The sequence below is a fragment of the Beta vulgaris genome, chromosome 8, assembly GCF_026745355.1.
Source record: "Beta vulgaris subsp. vulgaris cultivar EL10 chromosome 8, EL10.2, whole genome shotgun sequence".
Lineage (NCBI taxonomy): Eukaryota > Viridiplantae > Streptophyta > Magnoliopsida > Caryophyllales > Amaranthaceae > Beta > Beta vulgaris.
The window spans coordinates 53049213-53067297 of record NC_079209.1 but is presented as its reverse complement, the minus strand read 5'-3'; the positions used below and the strand labels follow the sequence as shown (position 1 = coordinate 53067297).

Sequence of the window (18085 nt, the reverse complement as noted above, 5' to 3'; positions counted from 1 at the left end):
ATGAGAACTGTAAAGAACATAGTTAGGAGTATGTTTTCTTTCACCTATACAATTTTGTGATGATATATCGGGATAAGGTCTTCAGAAAAAAATTAACTTTATCATATTCAAAGCCCGTCATTTTGAAATAAGTTTGATTTTCACACCATTCGCTAAAAGTTGACTGACATCATTAAAATAGGTAATCATGAACAACAGTAATGTAACGATGAAAACCAAGTTCATACGGAATATAGGATTTTCCGTAAAAGTAGACCCCGTTCTTTTGGACTGAGATAAATTGAACTACATTGAACTGAAGAAGTGATAATAATAATAATAATAATAATAATAATAATAATAATAATAATAATAATAACAACAACAACAACAATAATAGTAGCAATAATAATAATAATAATAATAATAATTACTATTATTATTAAAAAATAACAAAAATAATTAATAATTAATATTGATTTTAATAATTATGATATAATGTCACGATGAAAAGTATAAGAAGATACATCAGGCAAACATGATTATTGTATACTAAATTTCATAGGAAAAATATGCTTAAAGAATTCAGCATCCATTGACTCTCTAATAGGACCAAAACCAGATGCATCCTTAAAAAAAAGTCTATATGCAACATTGTTAGAAGCATAACAAATTAAGATACCATCTACAATCTTAGGTCCAATCTTACTTCTTTGAAAGTCAGGAAGTCCTATTTTACGCAAACACCCCCACACTTTGAGGTAACCCAAATTAGGCTTATAACATTTCCAAAATTCATAGGGAGTTATATCTAACTTCTTATGGACTAACTCTAATAAAGTAGAGGATCATGACACATTTTTTATTGAATGCTTTCTTAGGGTGCTTAGCTTCTACACATACTTCACATTTATCAAAAGATGTATTGCTAAAGTCAGGAATAAGACTAAGTTGTTTTAGCCTTTTAATAGATGCAACATTCAAATGACCTAGTCTAGAATACCATAAAGAAACAGACTCAGTAATATAAATGGAAGCAATAGAAATTTTATTATCAATAACAACATCCATAACAAAAAAGGTCCACCATTACAAAAGCCTTTACCCACAAAATCACTATTTCTAGTTAATACTAGTTTATCAGATTCAAAAGTTAACTTGGTCTTAGCTTTATTTTAAAAAAAAAGAATTAGAAATGAGATTTCTGCGGGTATTGGGGACATGCATAGCATTCTGCAAATCAATGGTTTTTCCGGAGGTTAATTTCAGGGAAACCTTTCCTTGCCTAAAACACTCACAGTAGTTGAGTTTTCCCATGAAGATGGCTTTTCTCTCTGAAGCTTTATTATAGTCCTGGAACATATCCTTGTTGGTGCAGATGTGGCTGGTTGCACCAGTGTCCACAACCCACTCAGAAACATTGCTTACCAAGTAGACATCAGACACCACAACAGCAATAATGTCATCTTCAGCAAGGTTTTCTTGAGCTTTGTTGTCTTTTGGTTTGCTTTGAGCTTCCTTTCTTTGACGGCAATCCGTGACAGCTTGCCCATACTTACCACAAATGAAGCAACTTCCCTTAAAAATGTATTTTTCCCTTGAAGTTGTTTTGGTTCTGTCTTGTACCATAAAACTGATTTGGACCCTTACCTCTTGATCCATTATCCGCACCTTTTATTTTCCACCAGATTAGCAGTAGAGGAAGAATGCTCAGATTTCCCTTTGGTTTGGATACAGTTCTGCTCCTCAATCTTAATATGGGAAACTCAATCCTGAAGGGTAAAATCTTTCTGTTTGCGTTTCAAGGAATGAACAAAATTTCCCAGGAAGGAGGTAATTTTCCAAGAAAATAGTTGCCTTGGAAAAGTTCAGAAATATCCATACCCTCAACCACAATATCAGCACATAAAGTCTCATACTCATAAACATGATCTAAAACAAACATATATCATCATATATAGGAAACTTCAACCAACGACTACATGCATATATTTTAGTCCCAAAATCATCAATACAATACTTAGCATTCAAAGCATCCCAAATATCCTTAGCATTTTTTGACTTACTATAAATCATGTAAAGAGAAGAAGTCATATAATGCAGTAACATCCCAAGACATGTCTTATTGTCTTTCACAAAATCCCTAACATAATTCTCAGGAGCAACATCAACAAATAAACAATAATCTACCCCAATCTGACCCAAGAAAAATTCCATCTTACTAGATCCCATCTTATAGGTTTTCCCATGAAAATGTTCTAACTTAGACATATCAGGGACAAAGAGATTGGTAATAGGGACGACATCCAGAATGGGGACACTATCATTAGGAATAGCAACAACCATACTCCATAATAACATATACAAAAAAATCAACTTTAGAATGTAGTAACGTAAACTGGTAACAAATAGAATAAACTTATTTGACAACCGTGGCGTGAATTAAACACTGTCCTAAAGTTGAATCTGCCCCGCTACAACATAAGGACCCACATCAATCAACCTCAATGGATACATGATTTCTAACTTTTCGGTGTCCACAGAAAAGCAGATTGAGAACGTTCAAGAATATTGCCCAGAAAAGAGAAACTGGAATAGAAGAGGAAGATGTATTTTTCTGTGTGTTAAACCATACCATCAGAATACTGGTATTTATAGAAACTGAACAAACAAACTTCATTAGATCTTGGACTGATTATATGGGATAAAACGGTCAATAATTGGAGGTTAATGGCAGTAGACTAGGAGAAAAATTAGGAAAACCGGTCACTTAAGAGAGATTTTAGGGAAAAACCATAACTTGATGTTGATAAATAATTTATCCAAAAAGAAAGTTAAGTTTATTTCTCAAAACCCAAAATGCCCATGGCCCTAGTCTGAATCAATTAGCAGGCAGCACACAGGTGTGTGATAAGCATCCATCACCACACTCCGATCCCACTAAAAGTCTCATTACTACTCAACTTAAAGGGTTGATCAAGAGTAATAGTTATAAATCTTACTCTTCCAGTCTATTCTTTTAATGTGGAACAAAGGGCAAAATACTTTTCATATTCTTTGAAGCAAAATTTTATACTATACACTCCAACATGAAGTAGATAAAATATAGAGAAGTACAAACACATTAAATATTTAAATAATTCAGCGAAGTCTCTAGTTGACTTTGCAAGTCTACAGGCCACACATAAATACTCGATTACTCGAATTAGAGATGGCAGTGGATCCTAGACCCGGCCCGGATCTGTGGACCCGGATCCGTTTTTTCGGGTCTGGATCCTAAAATTATGGACCTGTTGGATCCGGGTCGGTTCGGGTCCACTTGTCAAATCACGGATCCGGGTCCGGATCTGTAAAATAGACCCGGACCCGGATTCACGAATCCGTTTTTTTTTAAAAAAACTCCATGTTGGGCTGGGCACCTGGGCCTCCTGACATTTTAGCTCTGTCATGCAAAGGAACATCAACTCCATAACATTTTAGCTCTGCCACACAAAGGAACATCTAAACAAACTCCCTTCAGCTAACTATTCTCACAAATATTCAAAAACATCAAGAAAAACATAATACAAGCCAAATAGGTATGATGTGCATTAAACACAATTATTGATCACCAATTCAATACAGATGGCAAAAGTACAATGCCTCAAGTAACGTCAATAATCATTTTAATATCACAAAGTGGGTGAAATTGCATGAAATGAGCTGAATCCGTTTTGGACCCGGATCCGCATGATCCGTCGGATCTGATCTGGGTCCAACTTTCTTAGACCCGGTGGATCCGGGTCGGATCTGGATCCAGAGTCTGAAAACGGATCTGGATCCGCCTGAACCCGATCCGGATCCGACCCGTTGCCATCCCTAACTCGAATTATTGGCAAATATTTTTCCTATTAGCAGCAAACATCCAAAATCCACATTGGGCCATCAGACAACACCACATATCACCGGACTCATGCAATGCTACTAATGTTGGGCTAGACTGACATTGAACAATTGGGCATATGGGATAGACACGATGCTGTCAGGCTAAAGTCGGCCCCATTGTTTTGTAATTAACATGTAGTACTAAATTAAATACATGTCACAAATAATTTGTGAAATATGTAACTCAAATATTTAGCACTAATACACTGAAAATTTTCGTTTTTTACAGCCAAACTCTTAACTCCGGTATCAATTCGAGCAATCCGATTGTGGGACTTCGCTAAAGATTATTATTATTTAAGAAAGAAAAATTTTCACAAAATCACCTTAAGTTTTCACTTATTTAGAAACTCCCACCTTTATTTTTTTTTCCCAAACTTCCACAACTTTACGAAACCTTTATAAACTCCCACCACTTAACGGATTTTGCCAAATTTCATTAGTGGTGGGACCCACATCAGTTATTTCTTTTGTTTTTCTCTCCAAACAACTCACTTCCCCCTTCTTATATAAGATGATTTCCCTCCAACACAAGCAACAAAGGGGGCAAACCTCCTTCTGATAAGATGTTGGTGAAGGATTAAAGGGTGAAAAAGGAAATTTTCTCATATAAAAAGGGGGGAGTGAGTAGTTTGGAAGGGAAAACAAAAGAAATAACTGATGTGGGTCCCCCACTAACGGAGTTTGGCAAAATCTGTTAAGTGGTGGGAGTTTATAAAGGTTTTGTAAAATTTAGGTGGAAATTTAGGAGAAAAAAAAACATAAAGGTGGAAGTTTCCAAATAAGTGAAACTTAAGGTGGTTTTGTGCAAATTTTCCTTTAAGAAATATAAACACGGCATGTTTGAGGAGTATTATTTTCCATTTTAGTTTTGCTTTTGCACCCCTATTCTAAACTCTGTATAAACCATAATTTTCTTACTATAACATCCAGTCTCAACCTTTATATTTGTGTTTCTAAAATATTTTACTAAAAAAGACCAAGGGTCCAAATTATAAAGGGATGTCATTGACACGACCAAATAGGAAAACGTCCCGTTCTATTATATCCAATTCATCCATGCGTTGCTTTGTATATATTTAATAAAAAAAATTAGAAGAAAAAAGAAGAGAATTAATCTCCTGTTGAAGTAACTTCTTGTTAAATGTGCTGATATTTTTTCAAGTTCATTTGTTTGTTAGAAGATTTAACCCGACCTTTTTACCCTGCTTATGTTTTTATCTTTATGGAAAATGATATATATTTTGACTTTTATATTAAGCACTAAGTTATGGTACATAGTGTTTGGAAGATATTCCGTCCTTTAGCTGTTATTTTAGTTTTATTATTTGATCTCATGTAAAGAAAGGTAGAAATTTCGTCGCCCATCATCTCGCCAAAATAATTCCGTTTGGGATAGAGCAATTTTGGGACATCGTTGTCCTTCAGACATTTTCCCATATGTACTTTCGGACATTGCTGTTTCCTTTCAAGAAAAAAAAGTTGGGTTTTAGACGAGTACGTGTTGAATTTTAGGCGGGTTTGAGGTAGGTTGTGGAGCGGGAAAGATAGGGATTAGGCGCATATAACAATGCCTATCGATATTGAACCAGGAAAAGACGCTTAAAACATTCACTTACATGCCAAAATCCAATTAACGATCAAGGTGCATATAAGAAAACATTACAGAAAAATATTAGAAACGATTGGATTAGGCGAAGATATAGAACCTAAAATGTACTATCAGTAATCGAAATCTTTCGATCTTTGTTTACACATTCTATTAAATCCAATTAAAACATCTACTTACGCATACAGAAGTTACAAAGACGATATGCGAAGATTACAAGAACTATTAGAAGAATTCACATGCTGAAAATCCATTACAGAACCAAGCACCAAGTCCACGGACAAACTGACATTGATCTCAGTTTCTATGCCGTGGCCGTTGAAGGCAATGTAAGTCCATGAAGACTTCTTGTACTTCCTATCAATTGCTTCCTAACCTGAGACCACCAACAAAGACAAGACATCTTAAGCTTTAAAACAGAAACAAAGAAGAATAACTTCATAATTATACTCAAGTTACCAAGGAACAAAAAAATGACAGTAAAGATTGATACTAACTATATACTTATTGTCAAAGTATTCAAGAAGATTCTTGTTTATTTTTATATATTGTTTTCTTTGGACAAAAACGTAATGCAATTGAGTGAAGTGTATGACTCAAGGAACCTGAGATTGTTGATAAGCGACCACTCCGTCGAGCTGCTTGCTTCTTTACTTCCTGAAGTCCCGGAGTTTTAGGAGAGGCGAAATTCTCATCAGGTGGATTACCTCTTGTGCCATGATCTCTACACTTTTCAACCACGGAAGGTTTTTCTGCTACTTCTTTTGTCTGCCAGGCAATCTTACTGGTGGATAAGACTGTACTAGTTACCCTCATAAACTGCAAGTCGTGTCCTGCAACCAACAGGAGAGGAAACCGGAATAATGTTTGCATGTTGAAACATTAATGAACCAAATTCATAACTGAGATACTTAAAAAGAATGTTGTTCATCTAATTACAACATTGCTGGATCAAGCTCTATCATGCAAATTGCAAGAGAGATTATACCTGACTCCAGCATAATTAAAGAGATACGAATAAATATGAACGTGATTGATCTCCAATCTCTAAAGCAACTCAAAGTTCGTTGGTTGAGGTAAAATTGACTAGCCAACCAAAAAATAAGAAGAGGATGGCTAGATATCCAAATGTTAGAAACAAGACTTTGTCAAGGCATTTTTGTAACTTCACTTGTAGGATCTACCGCAATCTTATATATTCGAGACAGCTATGGTGTTGCACAGCAAAGTCTGTTGGGCAGCAAGATACTTTTTCCGAATAAGATATTTCAGTTTTATAAGAAAGCTATATGATGTACTTCCCGTATAAAAATTCAATTCCAATGAGCTCCTCCAAATCAAAACACTGACTAACACACAATAATATTAATATACCAAAAGGAACTTTACCTCTTTGAGGAGAGATGATGTTTTTTATCGCAAAATCATCACGATGTTGAGTACCTTCCAGTGGAGCATACATGTAGGTATCAGATTTAAGGTACTCCACTAGCTTCTCCTTTGTTCGGCCCTTACTCCCCAAAATGGGTTCACCTGTATCCAATCCTCAGAAAGTAGAATTACATACACAAAGGAAGGTTTTCAGCAAACCATTCAAATCATTTCATTTTATTTTTTAGAAAGGACCCTGCCTGTAAAAACTTCTTATTTTCTTAAACTAACATAACACTGTTAATAATAATAAATCCATATAAACATCACAATTCACAAGGCAAGAAACCAAGCTCCTTGAACAGGAAGTTCATATTCAACTTAATAGTAGCAATTATTCAATGTCCTTTATATGTAACCAACTAATTCAACTAATCTCCTTTTAAATTCCAAAGAGGGGGGGGGGGGGGAACAGAGCTAACATATCAGGCCAAGATGATCCAAAGACCTTATCACACATTAAGCGACAAACTAAACCGGACACCACATAGAACAAATGAGCCCAATGACATGATTTGACATTACTTAAGATTCGGAAACAACCTTTCGACGCAAAAATAGAACAAAGATCGCCATTTCACCTAAACCTCCACATTTCATCAAAACAATTTGTAATCTTATTTGTTTACTTTTTCAATAGGGGCATTACCAATTTGTTTCTTCTTCCCCCACTTATGATGAAGAATTTTCAAAAAATATATACTCCCTCTCTCCCAATTGTTCCCAGAAACCCAATTGTAGGATGTCCTAATTAATTTCGTTTGGACATAGCTTTTTATGATGAAGTTATCCTCCCACCATCTTCTGTAAAGTTGGGCCTCTCACCATCTTCTGCGAAGTTGGGCCTCACACAAGCCACTCACCAACCTTTATCACTCTAGCTAAGTTTCAATTTCCCTTAAACGTGTCTTATAGCAATTTTGGCAACTAAATCGGAGTGAAAGGAGTAATAAATTTCCCCAAATTTAGCTTTTCAGTAGACATACGGTTGAAAGAAAAGTCACACGCATGTGAGTTTGTTCCAAATTGAAGAAGAGAACTCGGTACGAATGAACTATTCCACCTATTGACAATTGGTATGAAACCTCCCTTCAACTTATAAGTAGTCCAAACTCTCCAATGTTAGAGGACTTGATGGAAGAAAGGAGACTAGGGGAGGATAAAGGATTGCCTTTTTGCCATAAAAGTGTAGTTGACTACTCCACCTAGTGCTCATAGACTTAGGTGAAACCCTACAAGACTTGTATCTTGTATGTGGTTAGTCTCTCCTCCGCAAACCTCTACGCGTACAAATCCATTGAAGATTTATCGGTAACTCAACATATTCAGGTTTCACAAATCCAAATGAAATTAAAGAGCACATCCTAAAAATTCAGATAGATGTTATAAATTCTAAGATACTCCGATTACAAACATTGGTACATCCAACCACCATAGTCATCTACAATACCATCGCCAATTATCTAGATTCTAGCACAATGATTTGAAACACAAGTCACAACCACCGAACCACGCCTAACTACCTGGAATACAACACTTCTACATCCAGAAGAGGAAAAATTAATGTAAATAAATTGAGATTTTTTGTAACTTAAGTCAAATTAACCTAAAATAATGAAGTATAATGTAATAATAAGGGCCTGTTTGGTAACCATAATTTCCAATTCACTTGTTTGGGTACTCAATGGAATTATATTTGAAATTAGACCAATTCCAATACAATTCCAACCCAAGTTAAAAACACATGGTATAAATCCCACCCCACTCCTTGTCATTCCAATTTCTCTCTCCTCTAAGTTCCCCATTATTCGCTCCCTCCCCTCCCCCGCGACCCCACCACCCGATTGAAATTCAATTCCCGTATTTCCCAAACGAGTTTGAGGAATCGGAATTGGACTTCAAATGAGAATTAAAATACTAAAATTGAAATGAAATTCGGGTTCACAAACGCTACTTGAAATCAATTTTTTGAAAAATCTAGAGACGTAACAATCAATAGCTGGGACGTACGTATAGACAACAATGACAAATAGTTGGGACCCCAACGTTAATAATTCAATTATGCAATTGATTTAACTTCTATAATAATTTCGCATGCATAGCGTGCATATAAAGCTAGTAACTTATAATAAGGGATATTGGGAAGAAACCTAGGGAAATTTAAGGAGATTTCAATTTGAGCGTAGGAAATGTCAAATGTAGGTAGTATGTTATAAGTCATAACAGCTAAAAATATCCGAGTTCCATGAAAATCTAAGACATACATATTGAACTAGCGATGAAATTAACACAAAATAAAAACAAGACGGGATTATATAAAGATTAAGGAACAAGAAAAAGTTACTAAATTTACCTCTAGAGGAGGAGAAAACATCATATTGCGCAGACGAATTCGACGCCGTAGAAGATGAGATGAAGTGGGAATAAAAATAAGAATCAGATTTAAGATATTCAACAATTTCTGGGAAAATTTTGCGGTAATCAATACTAAATTTCTTCTTCTTTCTAATTTTGTTCTTGTTACTAGTACGCATTAAAGGCACTTTCTTCTTCACTCCCATGTTTTTCTTCACCTCCATGTATAATTTTTAGGGAATTTTCCTTTGTTTTTGTTTGATTTTGGGTGAAGAAATTACTGCCGCTTTAAGTATGAGTTTATCTCATCCAATTTTTGTTGTTGAATTATGTATAAATATTTTTGATCTGCTTTTTGTTAATGTATGCATGTGTATTGTGTAGAAGAATTTTGGGCGGGGGGATTTAGCGGTTGACAGGTTGAACACTTGGGATGGTAACTAGACACGTGTATCTCTCTGGAATATCTCACGTGTCTTGTTCATTTTCTTTTCATTTTTATCTCTTCAACTTATCGTTGTAGGTGAATAAATTATCTAAAGTGATATAGAAAAAGAAGGGAGAAAACATATTATTGGAATATACAAGTTATTTATTGTTTGTGTGGCTAAGGAATATATTGCTATCATGTTCTCAACGTAGATTATTTTGCCTAGGATCCTGTACTTAGTATAACAATCGTTATTTTGGTTGTATTTTTTTGTCCTATGTACAACTCTCTTGTATAGGTCTAAATTTTCTCTCAATGATTGTATAGTTGTTAGACCCTAACAGGGGAGTAATTCCTTCTTGTAAATTTTCTCTCTTTCAATACAAGAAATTGCAAGATTTTTTTCAGATTATAATCCAACTTTGAGACTTTGATTCTTTTCATAGTATCATAGCAACATGAGTTAAGCCTTAGGCTTAAGAAAGTTTCGAAGGCTCTAACTTTATACATGGCTGGTGGAGGTTCCGCGAGAAAAGAAGGAAATGAAGGAGAAACTTTTTCTATGAATCCATACAAAGATCCTCTATTCATTTTAGTGAATAAATAAAATGGATCAAACCCTCTTGGAAGCATAACTTTTGATGGAACAAATTTTATAAGTTGGAGCAAGAGCATTCGGATAGCATTGGGAGCCAAGAAAAAATTTGGTTTTCTTGAAGGAAAGCATCCTAAGCTTACTAAAAATGACAAATAAACACAAAAATGGGAGAGATGTGATTACATGGTAAGATCTTGGTTGCTTGTCACAATGAAACCTGATGTTGTTGGAAGTTTGGTGAGTATGTAGTCAACAAGATTACTTTGGGAGGAGATAGTAGAGAGATATGCTCAAACTAATGCTCCACAATTGTTCCAACTCAAAAATGATCTTTGGGAGTTACAACAAAATAATTTGAGTGTGATGAGTGAATATTATTGCAGATTTAAAGGTCTTCGAAATCAAATTGCAGACCTGGAAGGGATGCTAGAGTGTACTTGTGGAGCAATGCAGCTGTAACATTGTAAAGAAGGTACGGTATTAGAATTACAAGGGAGTGGGATAGTGATTAATTTGTGATGGGCCTCAACACAGGTTATGATCAAATGAAAACAAATTTGCTTTGTATTGATCCTCTGGTGTCTGTTAACAAGGCGTATAACTTGGTGTTCCAAATGGAAAGACAGAAGCATAGATCACTGGTGAATTGAAAATGCCAGCATTGAAGCTAATGCTTTGGCTGTGAACAAACAAAATCAAAGCAGAAGTTTAGGTTTGCGACAAAACTTTTAGAGAAGGACTACTATAAGAAATTGAAGATGGAAAAAATGGCAAGGGTATGTCAGCACTATGGAAAGAAAGGCCATTCCAAAGAAGAATGTTTTCAGATAGTAGGGTTTCTAGATTGGTACAAGAAGTCTACCGAACAATTCAAACATGCTGGTAATGCAATCAAAGATGGTGAAGAACAGATGCAAGACAATCCTTTGGATTTCACAAATAAAGGCATTGAAGGAACTGAAACAAGACAAGACATCATGAACAACATTGTTCAAGAGGTACTTAAAGCTATGACAGAGAAACAAGCGGGATCAAGCAGTGGTCAAGCAAATTTTGTAGGTAAGATTAGCATCTCTAATGCAGTTTTAAATAAAAATGTTAAGAAAATAAGTTGTTGGCTCATTGACTCCAGAGCTAGTGACCACATGACAGGTAACAGGGATTTGCTAAGTAACAAAAAGGTTTTGAAAGGTAAAATAAAAGTAGGATTACTTGATGATAATATCAAATATGTGAGTGAGATAGGTGATGTGATTCTAAACCATGATGTCACTCTGAACAATGTTCTTTACATTGATGATTTTAACAATAATATGTTGTTTGTTGCTAAACTGATAAAAGAAAAAAAATCTGCAACTCTCATTTGACAAAGATGGATGTGTGTTACAGGACCTTTCCATTCAGAAGAACATCCGTTTTGGAAGGAAGGAAAATGATCTTTATAAGCTGGTGAAGAGTAGTAAGGCTGGAAGAAAAGATGATGAAGTTAAGTTGAACTAGGGAAGAAATGAAACAGTAGTGAATTGTAATAAATGTAGTGAACTTGAACCTTATCCATGCCAGATTAGGGCACATTTCTATATCCAAGATGCAGCATCTAGCTTTTTGCAAGTGTAAAAATCTTAAAGATTTCTTTTGTGATATTTGTGCTCTTGCTAAGCACCACAAGTTACCTTTTAGTCCTAATAAATCTATTGTTGCTAATATTTTTGAGCTTATACATGTGGATCTATGGGGTTCTTATAGGAAAAAGTGTTTAACCGGAGCACAATATTTCCTAACTATTATTGATGATCATAGTAGAGTCACTTGGACCCAAATGCTTTCTGACAAAGAATAAGTGAAAGGAACACTTTTAAATTTCTTCATCCATGTTGAGAACCATTTTCACACTAAGATTAAAACTCTTAGAAGGTGTTAATGGAACTTAGATTCTTCAAGATGTGTGCAAACATATGTTTGCTAAAAGATCAGTCATCAAAGAAGTGTGCCATAAGTACCCCAACAAAATGCTAGGGTAGAAAGAAAACGCAAATTCTTGCTTGAAACAGTAAGAGCCTTGAGAATACATGCAGGGTTGCCAAAATACTTATGGAGTGAGTGCATCCTAGCAACATCACACTTGATAAATCTTCTCCTAAGTGTTGTCATACAGTGGGAAACCCTACAACAGATTAACAAAGCAAGAACTAGACTACAACCATTTAAACATGATTGGTTGTCTCTGTTATGCCAGTCCACATCAGAAGTCGGGAGACAAATTTGATGCCAGAGCAATCAGATATGTGATTCTAGGTTAGCCTAATTGGCAGAAAAGTTTTTGTCAATAGAGATGTTGTTTTCAAAGAAAAAGTAGTCCCTTCCTTACTTTACAAATCAAGTACCAACTCACATACTTCACAAAATATAAAGTGTATGTAATAGTGAATGTGAGAATGATGAAATAGACTATGAAAAGCTTACTAATATTCTTAATGAAGTGAATGATGAAGAAACAGGTGAACCTGAGACTGATGACACAGGAGAGCAAGGAGTAGAGATTCAAGATGATGGACATGAACATCAAGATATGATAGATGCAAATTAAATTTTACCTAGAAGATCATCTAAAACCAGTGAGATATCATCAAGATTGCAAGATTATGTCTATGAGATACCAGGAAGAAGGAACACCACAAGCAATACAGACACAACTTGTGGAGCTATTGAAGCTATCAAGAAGTAAGGTTGTTTCACTGACAACTATATCAACTATATCAACAATGTTTTGAGAGTGAGGGAGCCCCTTCACTACACTGAAGCTGCAAAAGATGAAGGTTGGGTTCAAGCAATGCAAAGTGAAGTTGATGCTTTGGACAACAATGATATATGGGAGCCTACATATCTCCCTAAAGGAAAAGTTGCCATTGACAGCAAAATAGGTATATAAGTTGAAGTTCAAGCCTAATGGTGAAATAGACAGACTAAAGGCAAGGCTTAGCTTGTTGCCAGGGGAGATAAGCAAGTAGAAGGCAAAGACTACAACCATACCTTATCCCTTTTAGCCAAATTTACCTCCATGAGAACTTTGATTGGCTTAGTTGGTATTTAAATCTGGAAACTTCATCATCTAGATATCAACAATGCTTTTTTATATGGATATCTAGATGAAGAAGTATACATCAAACGATCCAAAGGCTATCACAAAGGGTTTCTTGATCAGTTTTGCAAACTTAAAAGGAGCATATACGGGTTAAAACAGACATCAAGGCAATGGAATCTCAAGCTGACCAAGATTCTGATTAGCCATGGCTATACACAATCAAAGAACGATTAGTTACTCTAAATTATGCACACACTTGACAAAATTACTCTTGTGCTTGTATATGTGGATGACTTGCTCATCATAGGCACTGATGAGAGTGAAATTGAAGTAATGAAGTGTGCTCTTGATAAAGCTTTCAACATAAAAGATCTTGGTGAAATGAAATACTTCATTGGCATAGAGGTTGCCAGAAATGAGAGAGGGATAATGCTCAATCAGGGGAAATTTATCATTGATCTTCTTAAGAGCACAGGAACAGATGGATGCAAACCTACCAAATGTCCTTTTTCCCAAGGGCATTAGACTATCTCTTGATGAAGGAGAAGTATTAGATGATGCTAAACTATATAGAAGCATTATACGCAAGCTGCTCTACCTTAATTTGACCAGACCAGACATATCTTACTTAGTCCAACAACTGAGTCGGTTCATGGCATGCATAATCTAGGAAACCTCATTTTCAAGCTATCATTCATGTTATTAAGTACCTATCAGGTACTATTAATCAAGGATTGTTCTACCCATCCAAATATGATCTTAAGCTTATAGGTTTTTGTGACTCAGACTGGGCAAATTATGCTTTCAGTACTAGATCATTGACAAGCTATTATGTTTTTCTTGGAAACTCACTCATATCACGAAAGACAAAGAAGTAGAAGACTGTTTCAAAATCTTCCACAGAAGCAGAATACAAGTGTATGTCCCAAACCACATGTGAGATGGTTTGGATTGAAGGCTTGCTCACAGACCAAATCTGGATTCTTGGTTTTTCTTTGAATTTTTATTATTTTATGATGCATATAATTGAAACCTTGGATTATACCAATTAATCTTATTTTTTCAAATTACCTGAGTGTATCTATACCTACCCCTATTGATTTGTTCGGTGACAATGAATCTGTTATATACACTGCTCATAATCACATATTTCATGAAAGGACCAAACATCTCAAGGTGGATTGTCACTATGTGAGAGAGAATTTATCTACTAGGTTTCTTAATGTGCTACATGTGAGATCTTTTCTGCAAGTTGCTGATATCATGACCAAGTGTTTCAGTGAACAGCAACAAAAATATCTCCAGTTTTAAGTTAGGATTGTTTACCACAAGTCCAACTTGAGAGGGGGGGGGGGTATTGGAATATACAAGTTATTTATTGTTTGTGTGACTAAAGAACATATTGCTATCATGTTCCCAATGTAGATCATCTTCCTAGGATCCTGTACTTAGTATGACGACCGTTGTTTTGGCTGTATTTTTTTGTCCTATGTACAACTCTCTTGTATAGGTGTAGGTTTTCTCTTAATGCTTTGATATATATATATATATATATATATATATATATATATATAGGATGTAATGCTTGTATGGCTGTTAGAACACAATAGGGGAGTAATTCCTTCCTGTAATTTTTCTTACAAAAAACTGGAAGATATTTTCCAAATTATAATCCAAGTTTGAGTCTTTCACATATAAATATAATGGTTTTGAAAAATCTCATTTCACAAAAAAAAAAAATCAACTTAATTTGTTAAGAAAAATTTATAGAAAAATAAAATGAACAACAACTTGTGCAATGCACGAGCTTCAAAACTAGTATAATAATATTATATTAAAAAAAACTTTATCTACCAGATGGGTCATGGTCTTCATTAGAGATAGGCACTAACGATAGAGAAAATCTAACCCAAGAACTTAAATTAGCTTTTTATGATCTCTTAATCCTAGAATACTTTGGACACTTTTATTTTTTTATTTGTCTCGATTAGTTTTTTTTAATCTTATTTTTGTCGTGGTCTTATTATTATATGTAGTTTCCGAACATATTTTTCTCCCCCACTCTATTTCTATTTATAAAATAATACTTAATTTTCTCTTCTTAATAAATACTAATCCATCAACTCGTATTATAATACAATCTATATAAATAAACTTCAGGAGAGAGAGAGAGAAAGAGAGAAAATGGAAAATATATCGTATATATAAAGCAATAAAATAATATAAAACAAATGAGAGATAGAAAATAATGAGAGAGAAAACTATTAATAAGAGGAGACACAAACTAGGAGAGAGAAGCGAAGAGTTTTAGAAAAATAAATAAAATGCAAACCAAATCAAGGAGAAAGAAAGTTTCCCAAAATCCAATTTCAATTAAATGATTGCTGCATTGAGCATAGTTCATTTAAAGTGATTATATTTTCCTCGTGTGCATAATGCTCATCATGAGGATTGAGGACGTGCGCACGATAGAATTAGTGCACATGATCAGAATACCCATTAGACAGGTCAATTAACCCATTAAAGAATGACTATAAATGTTAGGCACCCCATGTATAATTTATACGGCTTAAAGTAGGCTCTCTGAAAGATAGTATATGTAAAGGCCAACTATATACTAGATGCTAAATAATGCTTAGAAATTTTATTAAATTGATCCAAGAATTGCATGTGCGTAGTTGATGTTCGAGTACTTGTTCAAGATGTGGAGCTAACTCATTACCCCAAACTCCAGATACCCTAATTTTGTTATTGGAGTGATTCAAATACTAGTTGCATTAATATAGGGAGTTTGTTTTCTTATTCTAATGTCAGTTTTGTTATTTTTTAGTTTGTTGTTAGTGGTATAGTGAGTGGAGAAATCGGTGGACCATCATTATCCCTACTTATCTCCAGTTACTTCGTTCAATCTCTTAGGAAGTCTAACCGTAGGTGTCTTGTGTGCCTATATAATAGGTATCTTGAATGTAAGTTAGATATGCAGTTAGTGATAAAAACAAAAATAGAATTTCAGTTTGTTGCATCAGTTTCATACTATTCCGCTACTATACCTTTTCATTTCCTTATTTTTTGTCTTTCACAATTTACCGACATGGTACCAGAGCAAATACCAGGTTCGATCCTAAAAAAAAAGTATGCCGGGTCGAGTGTGTGTCAAGTAATTTCAACCATCAAGTTCTTCATTCTCTATGTCGTCTTCACGCTGTAACTTTTCATTAGTGTTCATAGGAGTAGCTGTTACTTTGCAATTATTCATGTTAAAACTCTTTAAAAGATCAACATCATTTTTGCCATTTTTCCCTTAACTTGGAAGGCTTTTTCATCGACATTTTCATCCATAGTTTTGTCCATTCCCTCCTCATGAGCCAGCAAGGAGCTCATCAACTCTCCAAATGAGTAAGTTAATAGGTATTTAGACTCCATAATTGCAGTTACAATATATTTATACTCAATATTAAGACTCCTTAACACCTTACCCACAATCATCTCATTTGAGATATTGTCACCATATATTTTCATTTGACTAATAATTGAAGACACTTTAGACATATAATCTTGAATCGATTCTTTCTTTGTCAAAGATAAATTCTTAAATTGAGTACGAAGAGTTTGTAATTTTTACAGTAATTACCTTCTTATCCCATAATACTCTTGTTTGATAATCTTCCATGCTTGCTTGGAGGTTGACGCGGTGGAAATTCTTGGGAAAATCTCATCATCGAATGCCAATTGGATAAACAATAGAGCCTTCACAACTTTCTTGTTATTTTCCCGCAATTTTTGATCATGTTCAGTCGGAGCCTCCTTAGGTTCTTCATACTCTTGCTCCACCATCTCCTACAACTCTTGAGACTTGAACAAAGTCTTCATCTTGAGACTCCATAAATTATAATTTCCCCCCTTAGAAATTGGGATTAAGGGTTGAAAGACATATTACCAACATTGTTTGCCATGGACTTACACACACAGCTCTTACCAAAAAATATTGCTCTCAAAATAAAGAAGCAGTACTACGTTTGTTTCTTTTGTGCAAAAAAAATTAAGAGTACTCACAGTGAGGTAGTTTCAAAATATGGAAAACAATAGATTCAATTCATCCTTTCAACTCCTAATTTAAATCTTTAAGGGTGAGAAGTATCATTTGTGGAGTATCAAGATGCAAACTATATTATAATCCCAAGAGTTGTGGGATATTGATGAGTATTGGCAGAAAGAACCCCCGGTGGCACCAGCGAAACACGATAAAATTTGCGTGAGAGTCGTAAACGGAATGCGAAAGCCTTATTTATTATCCAATCGGCAGTGGATGATGGAATGTTTCCTCAAATTTCATCTAGTAAGACGGCAAAAGAGGCATGGGAGGTACTCAAACAATAGTACTTAGGTGATCAGAAAGTGATTAAAGTGAGATTGCAAACTCTCCGTCGTAATTTTGGAGAATTAGTTATGCGTGATAAAGAGTTTGTGCAAAGTTACTTTTCTAAAGTAACTTAAAATTGTAAGTCAAATAAGGTCTTACGGTGAAAATATTAGTAGTGAGGATGTTGCGAGTAAGGTTTTAAAAAGTTTGAATAGGGTTTGTAAACATGTAGTTCCCGCAATCGTTGGGTCAAAAGATTTGTCTGATTATACTTTTGACGAGTTAATGGGCTCTTTGTTAGCTCATGAGTCTTGGGT

At 34.8% G+C, this 18085-nt stretch overlaps 1 protein-coding gene and 1 long non-coding RNA gene across 2 annotated transcripts; one reads left to right on the top strand and one right to left on the bottom strand.

The window, feature by feature from the left end:
- Positions 1-5565: 5565 nt before the first annotated feature.
- Positions 5566-9664, bottom strand: LOC104901782 (hypothetical protein). Its single transcript, XM_010689395.4, has 4 exons — positions 9297-9664; positions 6902-7045; positions 6118-6345; positions 5566-5888 (listed from the first exon to the last, which is right to left on the bottom strand). Exons 1-4 carry the CDS (start codon positions 9520-9522, stop codon positions 5884-5886), a joined length of 603 nt encoding a protein of 200 aa, XP_010687697.2. The 5' UTR covers positions 9523-9664; the 3' UTR covers positions 5566-5883.
- Positions 9665-9752: 88 nt separating this feature from the next.
- LOC125492481 (uncharacterized) lies at positions 9753-12044 on the top strand. Its single transcript, XR_007269084.2, has 2 exons — positions 9753-11385; positions 11716-12044. It is a non-coding gene; the product is annotated as an uncharacterized LOC125492481 (long non-coding RNA).
- Positions 12045-18085: the final 6041 nt, after the last annotated feature.